General features: G+C 36.7%; 2 protein-coding genes across 2 annotated transcripts; both read left to right on the top strand.

The window, feature by feature from the left end:
• The first annotated feature begins 6 nt into the window (after nucleotides 1-6).
• LOC125244938 lies at nucleotides 7-6,029 on the top strand. The gene is made up of 4 exons (XM_048155339.1): nucleotides 7-65; nucleotides 210-584; nucleotides 3,141-3,300; nucleotides 5,347-6,029. The coding sequence occupies exons 2-4, from the start codon at nucleotides 285-287 to the stop codon at nucleotides 5,499-5,501; spliced, it is 615 nt and encodes a 204-aa protein (XP_048011296.1). The 5' UTR covers nucleotides 7-65; nucleotides 210-284; the 3' UTR covers nucleotides 5,502-6,029.
• A 655-nt stretch (nucleotides 6,030-6,684) lies between these two features.
• Nucleotides 6,685-19,668, top strand: LOC125244895. Its single transcript, XM_048155278.1, has 17 exons — nucleotides 6,685-6,991; nucleotides 7,078-7,422; nucleotides 7,500-7,844; nucleotides 9,204-9,314; nucleotides 9,463-9,543; nucleotides 11,020-11,112; nucleotides 11,337-11,408; nucleotides 11,551-11,664; nucleotides 12,163-12,297; nucleotides 13,828-13,911; nucleotides 14,955-15,053; nucleotides 15,135-15,218; nucleotides 15,837-15,932; nucleotides 17,003-17,101; nucleotides 18,021-18,049; nucleotides 18,161-18,199; nucleotides 18,871-19,668. The coding sequence occupies exons 1-17, from the start codon at nucleotides 6,910-6,912 to the stop codon at nucleotides 19,009-19,011; spliced, it is 2,049 nt and encodes a 682-aa protein (XP_048011235.1). The 5' UTR covers nucleotides 6,685-6,909; the 3' UTR covers nucleotides 19,012-19,668.
• Nucleotides 19,669-19,807: the final 139 nt, after the last annotated feature.

Genomic DNA, 19,807 nt, shown 5'->3' with positions numbered 1-19,807 from the left:
GCCCTCACGTTTCCGGGTGGCGGAGCAGGTCCCAGGGTTCCCGCAGCCCCAACGTTTCTGGGAGGGTGAGCAAGTTCACAACGCCTTATGTTACAATGCATTATGAGCTTGTAGATGTGCCATTTCAGTATTTGTATTAGTTTTTTTGTTTCGTTTAGAGGTATTGAAATGTTCCTTAAAGTCAAAGTTTCTGCTTCCAAATTGTATAGGTAACCAGGGTCAGCCCAGCAAGACAGAGTCTGACCCCGAGAAACCCCTGTGGGTCCCCCACAAGTGGCCTCAGCATGAGCCTACTTGGCAGCAGCCCCACCCCGTCTCCTGGCCACAGAGCAGCCCAGTTACTGCGTGGCCAAAGTTTAGCCCCCCAAAAAATTGATGGAGCAATGTTCATCACACTAGTGACATTGCTAGAAGAAGTGAAGGACACACTGAAGCTGCATGGCCAGATGCTAAACACACTGCTCAAAAAAGATTCCATGCCAGTCATGGCGATACCGGATGGTGCTGTTTTCCCCCTGGCCAACGTTGAGGACGTTATCGCCATGAACGAGAAGCTCTCAGACCCTGAATTCATGTCTGCAGTGGTAAGTTTTTGGGGGCCAGATCCTATTGTTTTCCTGTGTTTTCTTTTCTTTCTTCTGACAAAATCCTTCCCATGCATAATGAATCACTAAACTTTGCAGAGTTCAAGACCCATGCCAGGTTGCTTCAAATCAACCATGTCTGCTACAACTTAACATTTTTCACCTACATGTAGTCCCAATACGGAAGAGACTTAAGTATACTTGAACATCAGTTCACTGCTGCATTGACTGATCTTAATTTCAAATCTGATGGTAATTGTCTTCAGCAAAACAGTCCTTAGCTAAATAGACAAGTTATTAAGACCATTATACTTGTATAGCTACAGTCGGCAAAATTGGATACGCCCCAACAGCCTTTCTCCCGCCCCGCCACATGCACCATATTAGGGATGGGCGATTATGGCCTAAAAAAATTATCACGATAATTTCAGCTATTTATTGCGATAACGATACCAATGACGATAATTATATATAATTTTGACGGACAGTAAAAAATCTGTCATAATCAATTATTACCCGTCATTTTAATTTTTATATTTTAATGATAAGACATTCAATAGCTTTTGATTTCGTCCACATTTTCATTTTTATTCATGAACTTGCAGGATAAGTTAATAGGCCTTGGCTATGCATTTATTTATATTATGAAAAGAAAGTTGAACAAAGACTGTCACTTCTCAGTTTTCATCTTGAACAGCTTGATCATCCTTTCCTCTTTACATACATGAAATACATGAAAATGTTGAAAGACACAGTAGCTTACCGAAATCATCAGTTCAGTCAGTGTCACAAACAATTTCACTTAACATTAAGTTAACTTATACCTCAGAATTTGTTGACCATAAACTTGATAGTCAGCAAGAAAAATAACAAAACAAACCATTTAAAACAAAACGAACTGGATTAGAAACTGAATTATGTAAGTATAAGTATGATAACTTTATTATTATAAAATAAACCTAAACTGAGTGCTTGCCTCTGGACACTGAACTCGCGCTCTGCTACTGGAGCGCACTCGCCACCTACTGGACAGAGGTGGGAATTACAGTTACAAGCTACATCAGCCTCAGTAATCTGTCAAAATGACGGAAGGCCTGCATATTTTTTCCGTCATTGCTAAAAAAAATCGGTTAACGTGACCTCCGATTGATTTTTTTTATATATATATATATCAAACGACCGCGGTGGCGCGGTTGTCATGCCGACCGTAACAGCCCTAACTGTATCAAAAAGTAACCCAACCAACTATGTCTTCAGATAGTTTACAAAATACAGCTGTGACGCAGCTCTCCGTGTACGCGCTTCGGATGAGTACACACAAATCTCCTCACAGTGCGCGCGAGTTCTCTTTTGCGTCTTACAGTTGAATGTTTAAAGTGGCAAGGTTTAAATGAGTTTAGTTTAAACACAGATAGCAGCGTGAGATGTTCAGGTCTCACCTGCACTCGCACGCTATCAACACCCGGGTGATGACAGCGTGAATGACATACGGCTCATTCATTGAACATTTGTGATTATGGTAGTTTGCTCCGCATCTGATTTTCTATAGCTAACCAAACCAGTTCCAAATTGTGGAGGTAGCTCCTGGCAACAAGCCTCACGTCTGCCTTCTGTCATGCTTGTTTTAACTCCGCACGAACAGTGAATCGCACAAAACTACGTCAACAACTAGACTTATCGTAATTATCGTGAGTAGACAAATTTTTATCGTGAGGAGAATTTTCAACGGTATTTATCGCAAACGATAATATCGCCCATCCCTACACCATATTGGGGAAAACAATGCTGATTTGCCCATTGACTCCCGTGTTATAATAGGCATTTTTCCGAACGCAGGATTGAGGACCCACGGTGATATTTTCACTCAGCAACCCACTTTTGTCTGCTGTTGAACCTGAAAAATCTCTAATATAAACTACGTAGTGATTGAGGTAATGAGATTGTTGGTTCCACCTGTTATTTTTGCTCCGCGTGTTTGTCATATAGGCTATTCATGGTCGATTATCCAGAGTTTAAGAATCTTAATCGAATTGTCACGTGTCGTATCAAGATCTTTATCGACTTTTTGGCACAGCCCTACTGGAGAGTGCCAAAATAACTTCCAGTCAAAAATATTGAGGGTGGACTTCTACACAAAATTATGCTTGATGGAAAATGTCTTCATTTCCCCATGGACATAATCATGGTCATTCTGTAGTAGATCACCCCCTTGAGGCAGTTTGGCTGTGAAGCTCTATGCTGAAAAGGGAAGACTGGCATTGTGAATATGGCCTATAGACTACGGTCTATAGGCCATATTCACAATGCCAGTCTTGTAGGTTTTAGGGAACTGGTATTTTATGCTATCAAGCACATAATTGGTTTAACACTTTTTTTATTATTATTATTATTATTATTATTATTGACATGCCAAAAATAAGGATGCCAGGTTTAAAGCGGGGTGTTTGGCTATGTAATGGGGACAGAGAATATTTTATGATATTTACTGACTTAATATGGTGTTTTCTGATCCTGTGACTTTAAATGTACTGTGCTCTATTACTGTATACTCTTAAGGTTGCCATGGTTGCAGACATAGGGGGTTCCTCACTTGAAGATGCCACTAGGAGGATGATGAAGTTCCTGATGGTGCCAGAACTGCAACGGCAGTACAACGTGACCGGACGGATGGGCAAGCTGTGCTTCAAAGATCTGCGTCTTTTTGAAGTTTTCTATGGTAGATTCAGTTTTTTAATTGCTCAATGAAACTTGTCTTTGGCCTTTCTTTTATTTATCCAAAGTTAAATGATACAGTAGTTTGTCAAAACACAATTTAGATGGAGATTATCAACATTTTAACATAACATTAAGGACAATTTCAGCCTTATAACCACTGGTCTGTTCCACATGCAACTCTCTAACCACTCGCCCAATTTGGTAGGTTTCATTCTACTGGCATGAGTGTAGTGCCCATTTTCGTGTCTTGTCAAAATATGCCAAATTTATGACTTGAATTATTACATTAATTTGCCTTAATGGCTGAAAAATCAACTTCAAGAATTGTTCTCCACAGAATCAGGATTCTTCTCTGCAAAATCCACACTTTAACAGTTAGTCTTATCTTTGAAGTATACTACAACTTTTCTCCAATACACTGTGTTTAAAAAATTCAAAAATGTGTAAGTGAACTGAACTAGTCCAGTGATACTTTAATTGTTTCTAGGGGGGCCCGTCAACACTTTAGCAGCATTGTGTAGGCCTATACTGTGTGCAGGTCCTACCTAAATCAATGGCGAATAAAATGTAGGTCTATAGACCCATTTTGGACCTACGTCATTGTGACGTTCCGATGGCATTTAGTAACGGAAGTAAGAGCCCCTCCATAGACTCTCGATAAGATTAGTTTAAGACTAAGGCAGTCAAAATCAAAAATGTTAACTTTTTAAAACAACATTCATGGTCTTGGAGAGATAAGATAAGAAAAACTTTATTGTCTGTCACAAGTGACAGAAATTTGTCTTCGTCAGGCTCAACAATATATAGATTTGAAAAAAAGAGAAAACAAATACACTCACTACAATAGCCACACAGTGGTACACAGTAACAAACAACAATAACCAGACAACAACAACAATGAACACAGGTCGGAGTTAAGGTGCTGGTTTCAGAATATTCAACTTAGTGATGGCTGTGGGAATGAAGGACTTCTTATAAACATTTTTACAGGCTAGTGGGACCTTGTAACGGCGACCTGATGGCAGTAACTGAAAGGATTGGTGAAGAGGGTGGGTGGGGTCTTGTGTGATGGTGGTGGCTTTCCTAAGTACTGAGTGAGTGTAAATATCTGATAGGGGGGTTTAGGGGGAGCCAATTATTTTGCCAGCCTGTGTTATTATTTGTGTGAGGTTTGTTTTGTATTTAGTGGTGAGTGCATTGTTCCAAGAAAATATGTTAAATGTGAGAGTGGATTCTATCAGTGATGTGTAGACTGTGGTTAAAATGTCCTTGCTGACATTAAAAGTCCTGAGCTTTCTCGGGTGGAGGCGCTGCTGGGCCTTCTTGTACACATATTCTGTGTGTTCGGAGAAAGAGAGGGATCCGTCTATTTCTGTTCCGAGTTATCTAAAAGATTTGACCTGTTCTACAGGTTGGCCATAAATGCTGATTGGCTGGAAAAGCTGTGTTTGTGTCGTGGTAAGTGTTCCTCTGGTACCACAACACAGTTCCTTGGTCTTTCCAATCTTGAGCTCGAGGAAACTTGCCTTAAAAGTCCTGGCCAGATTGCCATTGAATTCTGTATTCTTCACTAATACAAAATCATTATTCAATCACTTAATTATCTCATTACCTCCAACACTGATTAAGTGTTACATTAAACAGCCTGTAGTGTGCACACTAAGCAGTGTTCATTTCATCTGGGGAAATCCATGTGGGGCCTACATGGAAACTGGGTGCAAAACTGGCTGGGTCCCAGTTAGATAGCCCAGGTCAAACCCATTTGGGCCCCACATGGCTCTGCTGGCTGGGCCATATTCAGCCTAAATATATCGGGATATGACTTTTGGTCCACATCGCAGTAGTATCGCCTAGATGCAATGTATTTCAACATGTAATGGAAAAAGGGTTATATGTTGGCATAAAACTCCATGGTAAATGTCACCCTAGGGGTAACATTTTAGCTTACCACATGTGGAAATGTGTTACTTGAATGAATGATTTGAAGAGTTACAAGTTGGAGCAAAAAAGAACCTTGCTAAATTGACTTATGCTCCCTTGTTTTTAGGTGCACTGAAGAGTAATGCAATAACTGCAAACGTGAACCGAAAGGATGTGGAAATGGCACTGGGGAAATGGTTTACAGGCGCACGTGACCGTGGCGGGGAGAGGGCTGCAAGAGCCCTAAGACAAAAAAGAACGTCAACAACACAAACGCCATGACTGTTTTTGATGTATTTTTTTGGAGAGATGTTTTGTTTTCTGACATTTTTAAAAAATATATTTTTTTTATTTTATTTACCAGTAAGGTACCGGTATTTATTTACGGTTTTTTTTATTTTTCAGAGATTTTTTTTAAAATATATTTTTTAGTTTACTGTATGTTGTGACATTGTTTTTTTTAAGAGAATTTTTGTTGTTCAATTTAATATATTTCTTGCAGTTCAAAGCATCAAGTGTCTTGTATTTATCTTGTACTTACATTCATTCTTCATTTTTAATTTTTCTTAGATTGTTTCCTTAAATGAATGGTTGGGCTTACCTTGCATGAATTGCCCAGTTAGGACCAACATAAGATCCTTACAGAGCCCACTTTAAGCCCATATGGGCATTCACGGTTGAATCCTGGTGCAAGCCCACTTTAGGCAGGTGGGGCCCAAATGGGTCTGACATGAATTGCCCAGTTAAGACCCACATAAGACCCTTACAGATCCCACTTAAAACCCACCTGGGCATCCACGGCTGGCCCCCATGTGGATCCCGGGTGCAAGCCCACTTTAAACCTCTTCAGACTGGTGGGCCCTAAATGGGTCTGACATGAATTGCCCAGTTAAGACCCACATAAGACCCTTACAGATCCCACTTAAAACCCACCTGGGCATCCACGGCTGGCCCCCATGTGGATCCCGGGTGCAAGCCCACTTTAAACCCCATCAGACTGGTGGGCCCCAAATGGGTCTGACATGAATTGCCCAGTTAAGACCCACATAAGACCCTTACAGATCCCACTTAAAACCCACCTGGGCATCCACGGCTGGCCCCCATGTGGATCCCGGGTGCAAGCCCACTTTAAACCCCATCAGACTGGTGGGCCCCAAATGGGTCTGACATGAATTGCCCAGTTAAGACCCACATAAGACCCTTACAGATCCCACTTAAAACCCACCTGGGCATCCATGGCTGGCCCCCATGTGGATCCCGGGTGCAAGCCCACTTTAAACCCCATCAGACTGGTGGGCCCCAAATGGGTCTGTCATGAATTGCCCAGTTAAGACCCACATAAGACCCTTACAGATCCCACTTAAAACCCATCTGGGCATCCACGGCTGGCCCCCATGTGGATCCCGGGTGCAAGCCCACTTTAAACCCCTTCAGACTGGTGGTCCCCAAATGGATCTGACATAAATTGCCCAGTTAGGACCCACATAAGACTCTTACAGATCCCATTTAAAGCCCATCTGTGTAGCCATGTTGCAAAGCCCACTTTGGACCCCTTTGGGCAGGTGGGGCCCAAATGGGTCTGACATGAATTGCCCAATTAAGACCCATGCAGTACCCTTACAGGTCCCACTTTTAGTACGTCTGGGCTTCCACGGCTTGCCCCAATGTGGATCCCGGGTGCAAGCCCATAATGGGGCCCACATTTGCTGCCCATGAAGCCCTCATCTGGGCCCCACATGTCATTGCTGGCTGGGTATTTATGATCTCTGATGGTAAGTATGGATTGTGGAATGTAAAAAAAGAAGGGGGACTTCCTCTTCTTCTCTCTCTGTCTGATTGTTTTCTATTTTGTTTTTAGGGTTCTTAGTAAAAGGTCCGTCTAGTCCTCTGGTTGTTCCTCTGGGATCTTCAGTGGTTTTGCCCTGTTATGTTGATGAAGCCTTACCTCTGAAAGGACTGAAGGTGATTTGGATACGAACAGACTTGAATACTCTAGTGCATGTGTACCAAGATTATGAGAGTCGACCAGATGCCCAGTATCAGGATTATCATCATAGAGCTCACTTCTTCACTGACAAAATTAAACTTGGAAACTTCTCCCTCCGTCTGGAAAACGTGAGAGCTGGAGATAAGGGTTTCTACAGATGTAAAGTTTACACTGAGCAGGAGTCTGATGAAACCCTGGTTCAAATTAAAGAAGTTGGTGAGTGAAAATCTCTGCATTTTGACTAATATTTTTGAATGAATTACACTGTTTTGATATTTAGTTTGTTCTTCCAGAGCATTTGAATGTTTCAGGATCAGATCATCTCGTATCAGCGTCTGTGGGTGAAGATGTCACTCTGAACTGCTCTGTGGACTCTCACATCCCACCTGAACACATTCAACAGGTTTCCTGGAGGAAAATGTATGGAAACATCTTGATTCTGGTTTTTGAGAAGAATAAAACTCTACCAGCAGATGAGCGATACAGAGACAGAGTTGAGTTCTTCACCGATGAAATCCCTAAAGGAAACTTCTCTCTCAGACTGAAGAGTGTCAGAACTGAGGATAAAGGAGTTTACATGTGTCACGCGAATGCTGGAAATTTTTCAGCTAATGCAACTGCAAGACTAGAGCAACTGGGTGAGCTAATCTAGTGAAATTAAATTTACTTTAATGAAGATTTCATTGCATGCTCCATTTTATTTCAATCAAGCATATAAGGCTAATTTCTGATGTGCTTGCTTCATGTGATCTACTTGCTGGATGTTTATAGCCATGATTCCATCCACCTATTTTTATGCAATTTTTGGGATATTGCAAATAAATAAATAAATAATACAGATTAAAACACAGAGATGTGTATAAATTCAAATAATGTGCATAAAGACATATGCACTCAATTGAATTGGATAATCTGATAAGCATTTCCTGAATTAAAAAAAAAGCTACATTTTACCATTAATTCATCATTTTGTGTAAAATCAACCAAATTTCAAAGACTTCCCCAGATTAAATGATTTTATTTTTTTCCTGAAGAAATACTGACATATAGTGATGAATGCCAAAATATTAAATGCGTACAATTACATATCATAGGTAGATCACGTTTTTTATGATTGGTAACAGTTACAAGATTGTATACATTACTATTTGCACATGTGACATGTTTTGCATTCTAAATTAATTAACACAAATTTAAATATCTTTTTCACACATTTGTCCCTCTTGGTTAATGTTAATTTATAAATATACTTTTGTCCAATTCAAGATAATGTTAGTTTTTCAAATGCTATATGAGTTTAATATAAAGAATTGGACCATTAATGATTCTGAAAGAAGCTGCAGCTTTCTAAAGTCATTGCCCCCCATCTGTAATTTGGCTCCAAATCTTAGTGGATTTATTATTTTTTGGCATTCATTTTTATTTATGTATTTCTTTTACCAGAAATAAATAATAAAATTCTACATTTTTAGCTTTGACAAATGACCTTACTATAGTGTTGTGAGTGTTCCATCTTATGTTACATTTACATTTAATTTAGCATGTTTTTTAAGGAATGCAAAAAGCGATTCATCTTATGGAGGCAATAACACGAGAAGTGCTAGTAATACAACATTTCAAACATTGTCCAGAATAGTACATGGTGAAAACATAGAAAAAGAATGCTGTTTTGTTTAGGTCAGCAGGATGCAGTTAAGTGTTCATTGTAGAGATGAGTTTCTTGAATATCGTCAGTGATTTGGCTGACCGGATATGTTTAGTAAGGTCATTCCACCAGCAAGGAACAGAGAATGAGAAGGTTCTGGAACTGTTTAATCTCAGGCCGCACATTATTTATATTTTAACTTGGGTTAGTAATTACATTTAATTTGGTGTCATCAGGTTCAAATTCACATGTGAAAAGATTAATAACTGGACATGAATACAGAGCATTACAGTTTCTCAGAGAATTTTGCACAGTCATTTTGTGTTTGTAATGTAATATTTGTGTGTCACAGGTTACTCATTTTTACACATAATTGTGTTCAGTCTTTGTATTGCTGCTTTCATGTCTGCACTTCTGCTGTCATTTCTATGGTGTAAAAAATTCCACATATCACAAAAGACAAGTAAGTTTACACAATTTATTCTTATTTGTTTATTTGTTAATAGGATTATGGCTTTATATGCAAGTAAAAAAAATCTGAATTGCACTAAAATATGCAACAGAATTATCTAAAGCATTTCTGACTGAACTATACTTCTCTTTTGATACAGGCCTGTTTCTTCAGATCTCTGTAGTCTTTGTACCAAACCTTTTTATGTTTTTTGCCTTCTGGTTCTGGGGTGTTATTGAAGGTGAGTATTCCACATTGCACGTAATTTGGTGATTTTTGATCAGCCAATTCTTGTAAAGCGCATCAATGAATTTGATGGCGAGCATGCAAAAATGGATTTGATACTGATACTGTATCTTCTTAATGATTTAGTGTATTGACACCAAACCTGGTATATGTCAGGGGTTCCCAAACACATTCATGGAGCCTCTCCAACACTGCATGTTTTCCATGTCTCCTTAATCAAGCACCTGATTCAGATCCTCAGCTCATTAGTCCAGACTCCAAGACCTGAAATGCGTGTGACAGACAAAAGAGACATGCAAAATGTGCAGTGCTGGGGAGGCTCCAGGAATGTGTTTGGGAACCCCCTGGTATATGTAATTACAGGCATGATTTGGGGGTACATGCATAGTATCGTCACAGCGCCACCTACTGGTGCCGAGATAGGAAAAATGGCTATTTTTGCTTATAACTTTTGAATGCCTTGTTCCTTAAATCATGAGGATGGTCTTCTTAAATTCCTTGAGGTATGCTGAGTTGAACGATATCCAATTTTCTTTGGTCGGCCATTTTGAATGTTGTCATGAAATGCTGTTTTTTACGAACGCATTAATGTATCATTTTGAAACTCGGTATGATTCATCGAGGCCATGTTCTGAGAGGACCTGTAAAGTTTTAGGTCAGTGCCCCCTAGTGGTCAAGAGGTATAAAGAAATTTATGAAAATGCTTATATGAAAAATTCAACAAATTGTCATTTAACTTACTTCAGTATATTTGTTGGCTTATGCCGAGTCCTGCGATACCAAATTTACGATATACTGTCCGCCATATTGAATTTTATTCAAAACCTAATTTTCCGAACTCCTATACTACAAAGTTTGTCTGATTTGTATGAAATTTGGTATGTAGCATCTACAGACACTCATGGCTAAAAGATTTTGATAGAAAAATTTTCCTGTGAGCTCGCCAAAATGGAAATGTGTCTGTATCTTTGCAAAAGTTTTGTGTAATGAAATGAAACTTGGTACGTCATCACAGGCATGACTTGAGAGTTTCGTCATAGCGCAATCTATTGCTCGGAAGTGATAAACCATGTTATTATAAGTGCTTTTACTGATGTAAGTTAAATAGCTTTGTCCTAACCTCATGATCACAGATATCCACAAATACATCCTTTTCTGCCCTTATTCAGCTTAACCCTTGCAGCTATATTTATTATTATTATTATTATTAATCTCACAATTGCGACTTTATTGTGAGTTTATATCTCACAATTTTGAGGGGAAAAAAGTCATAATTGTGAGATGTAAACTCCCAATTGTGAGGAAAAAGTCTGAATTGTGACATAAAAAGCCACAATTACCTTTTTAATTTTTGATTCCGTGGTGGAAACAAGCTCCCATAATTCATAGTTTTGTAGAACAGAATAAAACAACCTTGGAATGTCGTCACTGTTAGTCTATTGTTGTATCTCCTGTTTCTTTTGTTTTCTAGGGTTTCTGAGTGAGACTGTTGCTTGCTGTGCTCATTATATTCTGAGGCCCCTTCTGCTGTTATGGGCGTCTCCACATTCAGAACATTTCCCAGGTTTGTTTGTTTGTTTGTTTTTGATTATTAGTTTTTCAGAGAGATGCTCAAATAAGCTGGTTTGATGGTTTTCAGAATTTGCAGAGCAGCTCTTTGTCAGTAAATGGACAAAGGAATATAAAATCAATGTTTCAGAAAGTGTTAATTTCTGTGTAAAGTATTTTTGTTTGTTTTATTTAGATTACAGATTTTGTTTTTGATTTGAAACTTTTTCTGTTTTGCAGGCAATCGCAAAACGGCTATGCACTGCATTGTTCATTTACAATATTCCCTCTTTACAAACGTTGTTTATACAGGTTAGCGAATTTGAATATTCCACTGCACATAATATCATGGTGAAATTTTAATACCCAATGAAACTTGAAACAGTTTCTGCACATTAAGCTCAGTCAACAACATTTATGTAATTATGGTTGTTTATCTCTTTCTATGTCCTAGTCCTTTTTAAATCCTTTTGGGAAAAGAGTCTGAGTTATGAACAATCTGACAGAGTCCTGATAACAATCCTCTTTGCAATAATGATTCTGATATGCATCACGAACATTGTTTTCTGTAAGTATTTCTGTATCATTCTACATCAGTGATGAGTAAAGGATATAAACTGTTTTTTTTTTTTTTTTTGTTAGCTCAGCAGTGTAATCTCAGACTGATTAAGAGATTATAAATGATATTTATCCATTTGATTCTGCTTTTTATTTTATGACTCATGCATTAATGCATTAATTAATTTAATGCTATTAACTTATTAACTTTTGTACCAAAACTGCAGAACTTACTCATTGAGTACAATTGGATTAAACTATTTGTTGGAGAAAAACATGTAAATCATTAATACACTTTAAAAAAAAGTTCATACAGTACTATTTTACAACTTATTTCAGCAGGTTACTTCATTTCTGTGTCATTGTTTGGATATTTTTATTCTAGGTCAAATTATACTGTTTCAGTCTAGTATTTTTGTCCCTGTTGTATTATTTATTGCTCTTTTAGAAATTGGTCATGATCGTTTTGAATGAAACATATTGTTAATTCTATATTTGTTTGATGCAGTATTGGCTGAACTGATTAGAAATAAAGATGGCCGCATGCGTGCTGTATTAGACCTCGTGTCTGATATTGGCCATGATGTTCTGCCTCCATTACAAGTCATCTTCCTCTTCTACGCTTTTGGAGCTGCCCGCAGAGGTAGGACGTTTTATAAAATCTCATCTTAACACATTGAATGAATGGTATTTTCTTCTTAGATTTGTTATTTCATTTGAATATCAACATTTGTGACATTTAAGGGGCTGTTTACATGACACCTTTTTAAAACTGAAAACTTTCTAGGCCTTTTGGCCTGAAATCACAAACTTTTGAAAACAAGTTTCAAAGTGCAATTTAAATTATACCATTATCATCTATATTATACTATTATACCTATATTATAACGGTTTTTACAATGCAGATTGTATCAAAGCAGCTTTACATTGATAACTGGAACATTATTTGGCTGCACAGCAGCTCTTAAAGTTCTTAATACAGTGTTATTAGTCATTTTCATGAATCCGTGGATCGTTTTGATGATGTTGTCATCTGTAGGAAGGAAAAACTTTTGTTTTTAGTACATCATTGTTGTATAAACATACCCGTAGCCAACTGAAACACTTTTGGGGTTAATTGATCCAAGTTTTTTTGCTGAAAATATTGATCGGTGACATTATATTACATTAATTTTTTAAAGTTAATAATAAGTTTTTATTTCTTTGTCAGTGAGGATTTGTGGATACATTAATATTTTTTTAAAATAATATTGTTTTTATTTTGGAGGGATAAAATTAGAGTCTGAGTACCAGAATGGGCACAGAAAGGCTTGTCACGATCTGTTGTACTTTCTGTTTAATTTCCAAGGACTTTTAGTTTGTTACCGTTATTTCCTGTGCTTCCTTTCTGTTTCCGTCCATTGTTATGTTTACTCTTTGTTTCATTGATTACACACACCTGTTCCTTGTTTGATCAATAGTTTCTGTGTATATTATGCCTTCAGTTCTCTTCACTCATTGTCTGCTGTTTGTTGTGTTTGTGCACACTGTTACGTTGCCTTCGCATTTGCTGGATTACTCTTTTATTTTACTCCACTCCATGTCATGCCTAACAACCTATTGTAAATTCACTAGAAACCAAGGTTTCCTGGGGCATTTTGTTTTAATATACATTACCACTTTGGTAGATGCATCTGATCAAATTTAAATCTGTATTGAAAGCATTATAAGTAGATTTGGATAAAAGCATCTTCAAATGCATAAATGTAAATGCATCATCATCCTGCAACGATAAACTTTTATCTAAATATGTTACAATTAATATGTAAATGCTCATTTACCCTTATAATCTCATTCCATTTTCTTACATTTTTAAAGCCATTCAACATTTGTTAGTTTTTATAGGACAACACTGTCAATGAAGAAATGTTTTTCCTTTATTTATGGAAAATATTGGTTTATCAATCACAATAAACCTACACTTCAGCCTAAACTAGCCTACTAAATGATAGCTTAATTTATTGATCTGTAACCCATGTTTATTGCTATAAAATAAACAAAATCAGGAAAAATTACTAAAAGTTAAAACAGCTGAATTTAGTTTTAATGATGGCTAAGCATCTCACTACTAAAGAATAGTTTCATTGTGTTGTCTGTTTGTTTCTAAAGCCCAGTGTTTTTTCTCCACATGCAGCACTTTTTGTTATTGGAGTTTTTCCACTGTTCTTAACGTTGACCAGATATGACTGGAAGGATGCATGTGTGGAAAAACTGCAGTGTAAGTATTTAATGCATAAACAACTGATCATAAGTCAAAGACATCTTAAAGGCACACTATGTAGTTTTTTTCGCCGCTAGAGGTCGCCTATTCACAACAAAGGCGTAGCTTGATGACGCCGTGATTGAGCGCAGATTCTTGGGAGATGTCATCTTCACTTCACAGCTAGTGGAAAATAATCTGACGGGACTCGGTCAGAAATCATGTTCATGGATGAGATTATCAGCATTACTGTGGTATGAAGCAGAGCAGGGTTGAGTGCTGTTGGAGCTAAAATGAGGCCGCTGGAGCGATTGATAATGAGAGACTAGTGCGACACATGCCTCGCGAGCAGTGGAGCTTTTATTATGCCGCAGTCGCGCTTCCACTGCTTCTGGTCATGCGTGGATGGGGTAAAGCAGCACTGTTTATCATATTAGATACATTTGAGTATCTAATTTGAGTATCTAAACATTTGAGTATCTAAACTCTTATTACACACTGCAGTAAGCTAGATCGATATTAGCGGTATTCACGGTAAATCAAGAAAATTAGTTTTAAACAATAAGAATGATTGATAACAATGATTAGTTTTCTGTCAATGAGTGTATCCAAACAGTTGTTCCCTTGTCTAATAACACATATAATATATTAAAGCCTCTTTGGTGTTTCCATGGTTTCTACAAAATAAAACGAGGGTATGATGTGATTGATAGGCGACGCACGGACACAGCCCATGTCCTATGTAATAATGACTTATTTCTCTGGATTTAAACATTCTTGGAAACATTTGGGATAATATAAGTACACAAGTCATCAAAATATATAACACTGTGTAGTGTTTTTTTAATATTTTATTCCAAAAATCTTACATATTGTGCCTTTAATCTATGACGAACACCACTATCTTTGATGGTTTTAAATGACTTACTGTTGAATAAGGGTACAATCAATTGTTATATCTTCAGGAGTAATTGTCGTCAGTTGTGAGATGATCCTAAATCATCTTTTTTTCTGCCATTTTTAAAATGTAATAAGCTTTCTCTCGTTTCAATCATTTTCAGGTTTACGCTCAGTCAGGAGAGCAGCGTGGTTAATTTTCATGATAGTAGTGAATGCAATAATGGTCTATTCGTACCTGATAGCACTGAAAAAAGAAAAAGGTACAATAATGGCTACAATTACATAAAAATGTCCAATTAAAGTTGATACTATAAAGTCTTAATGGTTTTTTCCAATTGTAGATTGTGAAGGATGGGTGTGCGTAGCTGCATTTCTTCAAGGTCTCTGGGGAATTGTGGTCCTGAAGCACTCATTTGGTGACCTGGGTACAGTATTGATTTGAATAATTTTCTGTATGATGTTTTTCTTCTCTGAAAAGGAGATTTAAGAGTCTGAGTCATGTAAGCTTTTCTTCAATGCTAAATTGATCCTGCAAGTTCCCTGCAAAAAAAAAAAAAAAAAAATTCTGCAATTCCCATGCAGATCTTGCTTCTGATTCAAATGTAAAAAACTAAGTACGATTAATACAAGTCAGTTAAAAATATGAAATAACTCAAGTCAATTATTAAAAATATGCTTCAGTAAAAATGTGCATTCTGTTTTATTATTTATAATAGCTTGGTTTTAAAAAAAAAACCTTCACTACAGAATAAAAAAGGTAATTGTGACTTTTATCTCACATTTCTGACTTTATTGTCTTGCAAAACCGAGTTTAGATATTGACTCAGAATTGCAAGATATAAACTTAGACTTGCAAGACATAGGCCTAATGTCAAATTTGTGAGATAAAAAGTTGCAATTAACTTTTTTTTTTCTTTCTTTTTTTTAATTCCTTGGTGGAAACAAGCATCCACAGTTTGAGATTAGATTGCAAAAGAAAGTTTTACTTTATATTTACTATATATATGTTTTATTTGTTTAACAAAGTTTCATCTGCCTTACAGATCTTCCTTTTAGAAAGGCTGTGTACCTTGTTGGATCAGTTGTTGTTGTTCTAGTCAACTCTTTTGCATTGATGACCGAGCTGATCATGAAAATTAGTGAGTTTCATAACCATTTAACATCATATTGTAAACTGAAAGGAAGCAGCAAAACTGTAATGTGAATCAAAAGATCAATCTACAATAACGAAAGTATAAACAATGCATTATTAAGGGATGCATCATTTAAATGTGTGATCTTTAAATGTCTGACATCACAGCATGTTAAAGGACTAGTTCACTTTCAAATGAAAATTAGCCCAAGATTTAGTCCACCCTCAAGTATGTATGACTTTCTTCTTTCTCATGAACACAATCAGAGAAATATTAATAAATATCCTGATGCGTCTGAGCTTTATAATGGCAGTGAACAGGGTTCACGAGTATGAGCTGAAGAAAGTGTCTCCATCCATCCTTCATAAATTAATGGCCTTAAAATCAATCATAATAAAGGCCTACTGAAGTAAAGCTATGGGTTTGTGTTAAAAAAAAAAATACATATTTAACAAGTTATAAAGTAATATATCTATTTTCTGCCAGACTGCCTTCTGTATTCAACTTATGAAGAAAGTGTAAAACTCTTGCAGTTCAGCTTATGCTACATCCTCAAGCCTTCCCTATTCAACTTACGGAAAAAGTGTAACTGACACAACGGTTTTTCCATTTTTCCGTAACTAAAATACGGAAGGCAGTCTGGCGGAAGCTAGATATTTTACTTCATAACTTGTTTAAATATGGATATTTTTCTTACACAAACGAATCACTTCGCTTCAGAAGGACTTTATTAACCCGCCGTTTATGATGGATGTGGATGGAGGCACTTTCTTCAGCTCGTACTCATTGAACCCATACTCATTGAAGCTTGAATGCATCAGGATATTTATTAATATATCTCAGATTGTATTCGTCAGAAAGAAGAAAGTCATATACACCTAAGATGGCTTGAGGGAGAGTAAAGCTTGGGCTAATTTTCATTTGAAAGTGAACTAGTCCTTTAATGTGATTTGAGTTTGGTTTCTCAGTGTGCTTTGCTAGAATCGAGAGCACAGTTATCAGAACAAGCACACTTTACAAATAGAGATTTTTGAGTAATCAAACTTTGTATTTACTATAACATTTTAATTTCACAGGAAATGGTGAGCGTGCGATGAAGGATCTTAGGAAAGTTGTCTTTTCCTCTGAATGCATGTTTGTCTCTTCAGTGCTGCTGTTAATAATTTTTGAACATTGTGAGTATGAACTAGATGCATTTGTATTAACCACTAGTGTAAACAACATCAGAATATAATGGGCTGATCTTTAGTTTCTGTTTTGTGTTTCTTGATTTGCTGTAAATCAGGTGTTTAAAGACACTGGGTCTACGTTTTAGAACAATATTACAAAGAAGAAAAACAAAGCAGAACAAGAGACAAAAATCAACCAATAGTAATTATTGTCACAAGTCCACTGAAGGCAAGTTTGAAGCTAAACCCAAGTGCAGTTTATAAATGTGAACGTGAAAACAATACAAAATCAAGAAAGACTTGACTTGAACCATACACTAGAAACAAACGTGAACTTGAGCAAACTTACCAGCAGTGGTAACAGGGAACATTAAAGCTAGACAGGGAACAACATGAGGGTTATTTATACAGAGAAACTAATGATGCATTACTTACAGTATGACCTACAGTATGTGCCCTCCCGAAGCTTGCGTTCTGCAAGTGAACGGTGTCTTGTGGTGCACAAAATTACTCACTGACCTTCACCTTGTCTGTTCCCTGCTGGTGGAATGACCTGCCATTTTCAAGAGAATTACATAATAAAAGACATGAAAATATAAACATGAAACAAACCCACAAAATACAGGAGCTTGTCTAAGAAAAAAAACAGACAACACACACAAGTTTTTTTTTCTGTACAAACAAATACAGTTTGAGAAACCTGTTTGAAAATGGTCATTATTTTTGCAATTCTGTTTGGTGCAACATTCTTCAGCTTAAAAAATGTCATTTTTGAAGGTGTAGGTGAATTAATAGCTCTTTCTTTTCTACTGTAAATCCACAAATCAGCCATTATACAGTCTGGTGTGTGTATAGCAGTGGTGCTTTAGCTGAGAATGATCAACTTCACAGTGATTCACTAAATATATTTCCCCCTTTTTTTCAGTCATTAAGAAAGTTCAGCAGCATTTTCAGGTTAGAAATATACAGATATATATTTGATATTGATTGCTATGAGATTTACAAATTACCTGAAATTAAAGGACACTTTACTTCATGTTTTAATGTGACTTTTCCCAAACACAGAATCCAGCGAGCAGATCGCAGCAGAATCACTCTTCTCAGGTGAATGTCTCGTTTAACGATGTATTTATTTAAGGTTTGTCACTAACCTGCATTATAAAAGTGCATCTGCACTTCTAGGTTCTTCAGACAAGCAGCTTTTAGTTTATAAGCAATAGATAAACAATGGACAAAATCAGTTTTTGTCTTGTTTTCCTTTACACATATCTAAACATTCTTAAATCAAGATACATTTACTTGAGAAGAAAAACGACTTAAGAATGCTTGTTTTCTGAAAAACAGATCAAAATTAACTGAGTCTAAAACAATATTTTAAGTGAGTGTGCTTAAAATAAGAATAAATATCTGTCAATGGGGTCAGAAAAATAAACTTAATTCAGAGGGACAACAAAGTTATTTTCTCTTTTAGGTGGAATCACTTAATTTTGTCAGTTATTCAGAAATCAGCACTTGTTATCTTAAGTAATTCTGCTTCTCAAGTAAATGTATCTTAATTTAAGAATGTTTAGATATTTGTACTGGAAAATAAGACAAAAATACTGAGGAAGAACATCATTTTTGCAGTATGAACTGGTCAGACATGCCAGATTAAAAGTGTCACAGTCAGCCATATGTAATTTCATCTACAAACAACTTTCTTCTTAATAAAATGGATTAACTATAGCAGTATCATGTGGATATTGTTTAACTCATGTGTCTTCTCTTGAACACAGAACAAGGCCAACCCTGATGAAACTCCACATAACCCATCAAACCAGAACCAGACTGCAGCACAATCATTTGAGTTGAGACCGATGTTACAGACTGAAGAACAGGAGGCTGGGAGAGATAGAGATGGAGGAGACGCAGCCTGATTCAGTAGACAAATTACAACATCTTCAGATAAGCAGTATGTTCTCTTGGATATACAGTATGAATGAACACTATCAGATGCTGAAACACAGCACTCTTGTTCAGAGGAACCACAAATACAGCCTTATGACTCTCTTTGGTGCTTTGTAAAACCTGTATATATTTGTGTAAATAGTTTTATATTTTATTTATGTACTTGAGTTGTTTTCTTGATAAGTTACTGGCACAGACAGCATAAATATGTCTCATGGTTTGGGTTTTCCTGCTCTTCTCAACAATTCTTCTGCTCTTTGAATATATTACTCATTAACTTGCAGACTATGTTTCTGAACACTGAATCGACTTGGTTATTATGATATGGAAATATGGGCACTTGTGTGTTATTACATCAGGTTTCCGATGTCAGAAATCCAAAAATGAGCCATTGTAGACGTTTACTTTCAGTAAATGCTCTTTTTTTAGACTAGAGCAAAAGTTTTGAGTTGTGACAGACTTTTTATAATACAGTGAAATCAAAGGGATCTGTACTTTGTATATAGAGATGAGCCAGTATTTATTTATTTTTTCACATCATAAATTGTATTTTTAAATTTGTTGCAAATGTTAATGGTGCGAACCTTGTTGAGTGCTTTTCCCCTAAATAAATGACAGCAACAGTTTGATTGTTTTTACCTGCATTAGTTCATCCTGTTGGACTTTTACACTGATGACAGAACTGATGCTGAAGATGAGTGAGTTCATTTCTGTTATAAAGAGTATTGCAAAGTCATTATGGTTCTTAAATAATAAATATTGTCT

Source organism: Megalobrama amblycephala, linkage group LG14 (genome assembly GCF_018812025.1).
Source record: "Megalobrama amblycephala isolate DHTTF-2021 linkage group LG14, ASM1881202v1, whole genome shotgun sequence".
NCBI classification, from domain to species: Eukaryota; Metazoa; Chordata; class Actinopteri; order Cypriniformes; family Xenocyprididae; genus Megalobrama; species Megalobrama amblycephala.
This window is presented reverse-complemented; position numbering and strand designations above follow the sequence as displayed.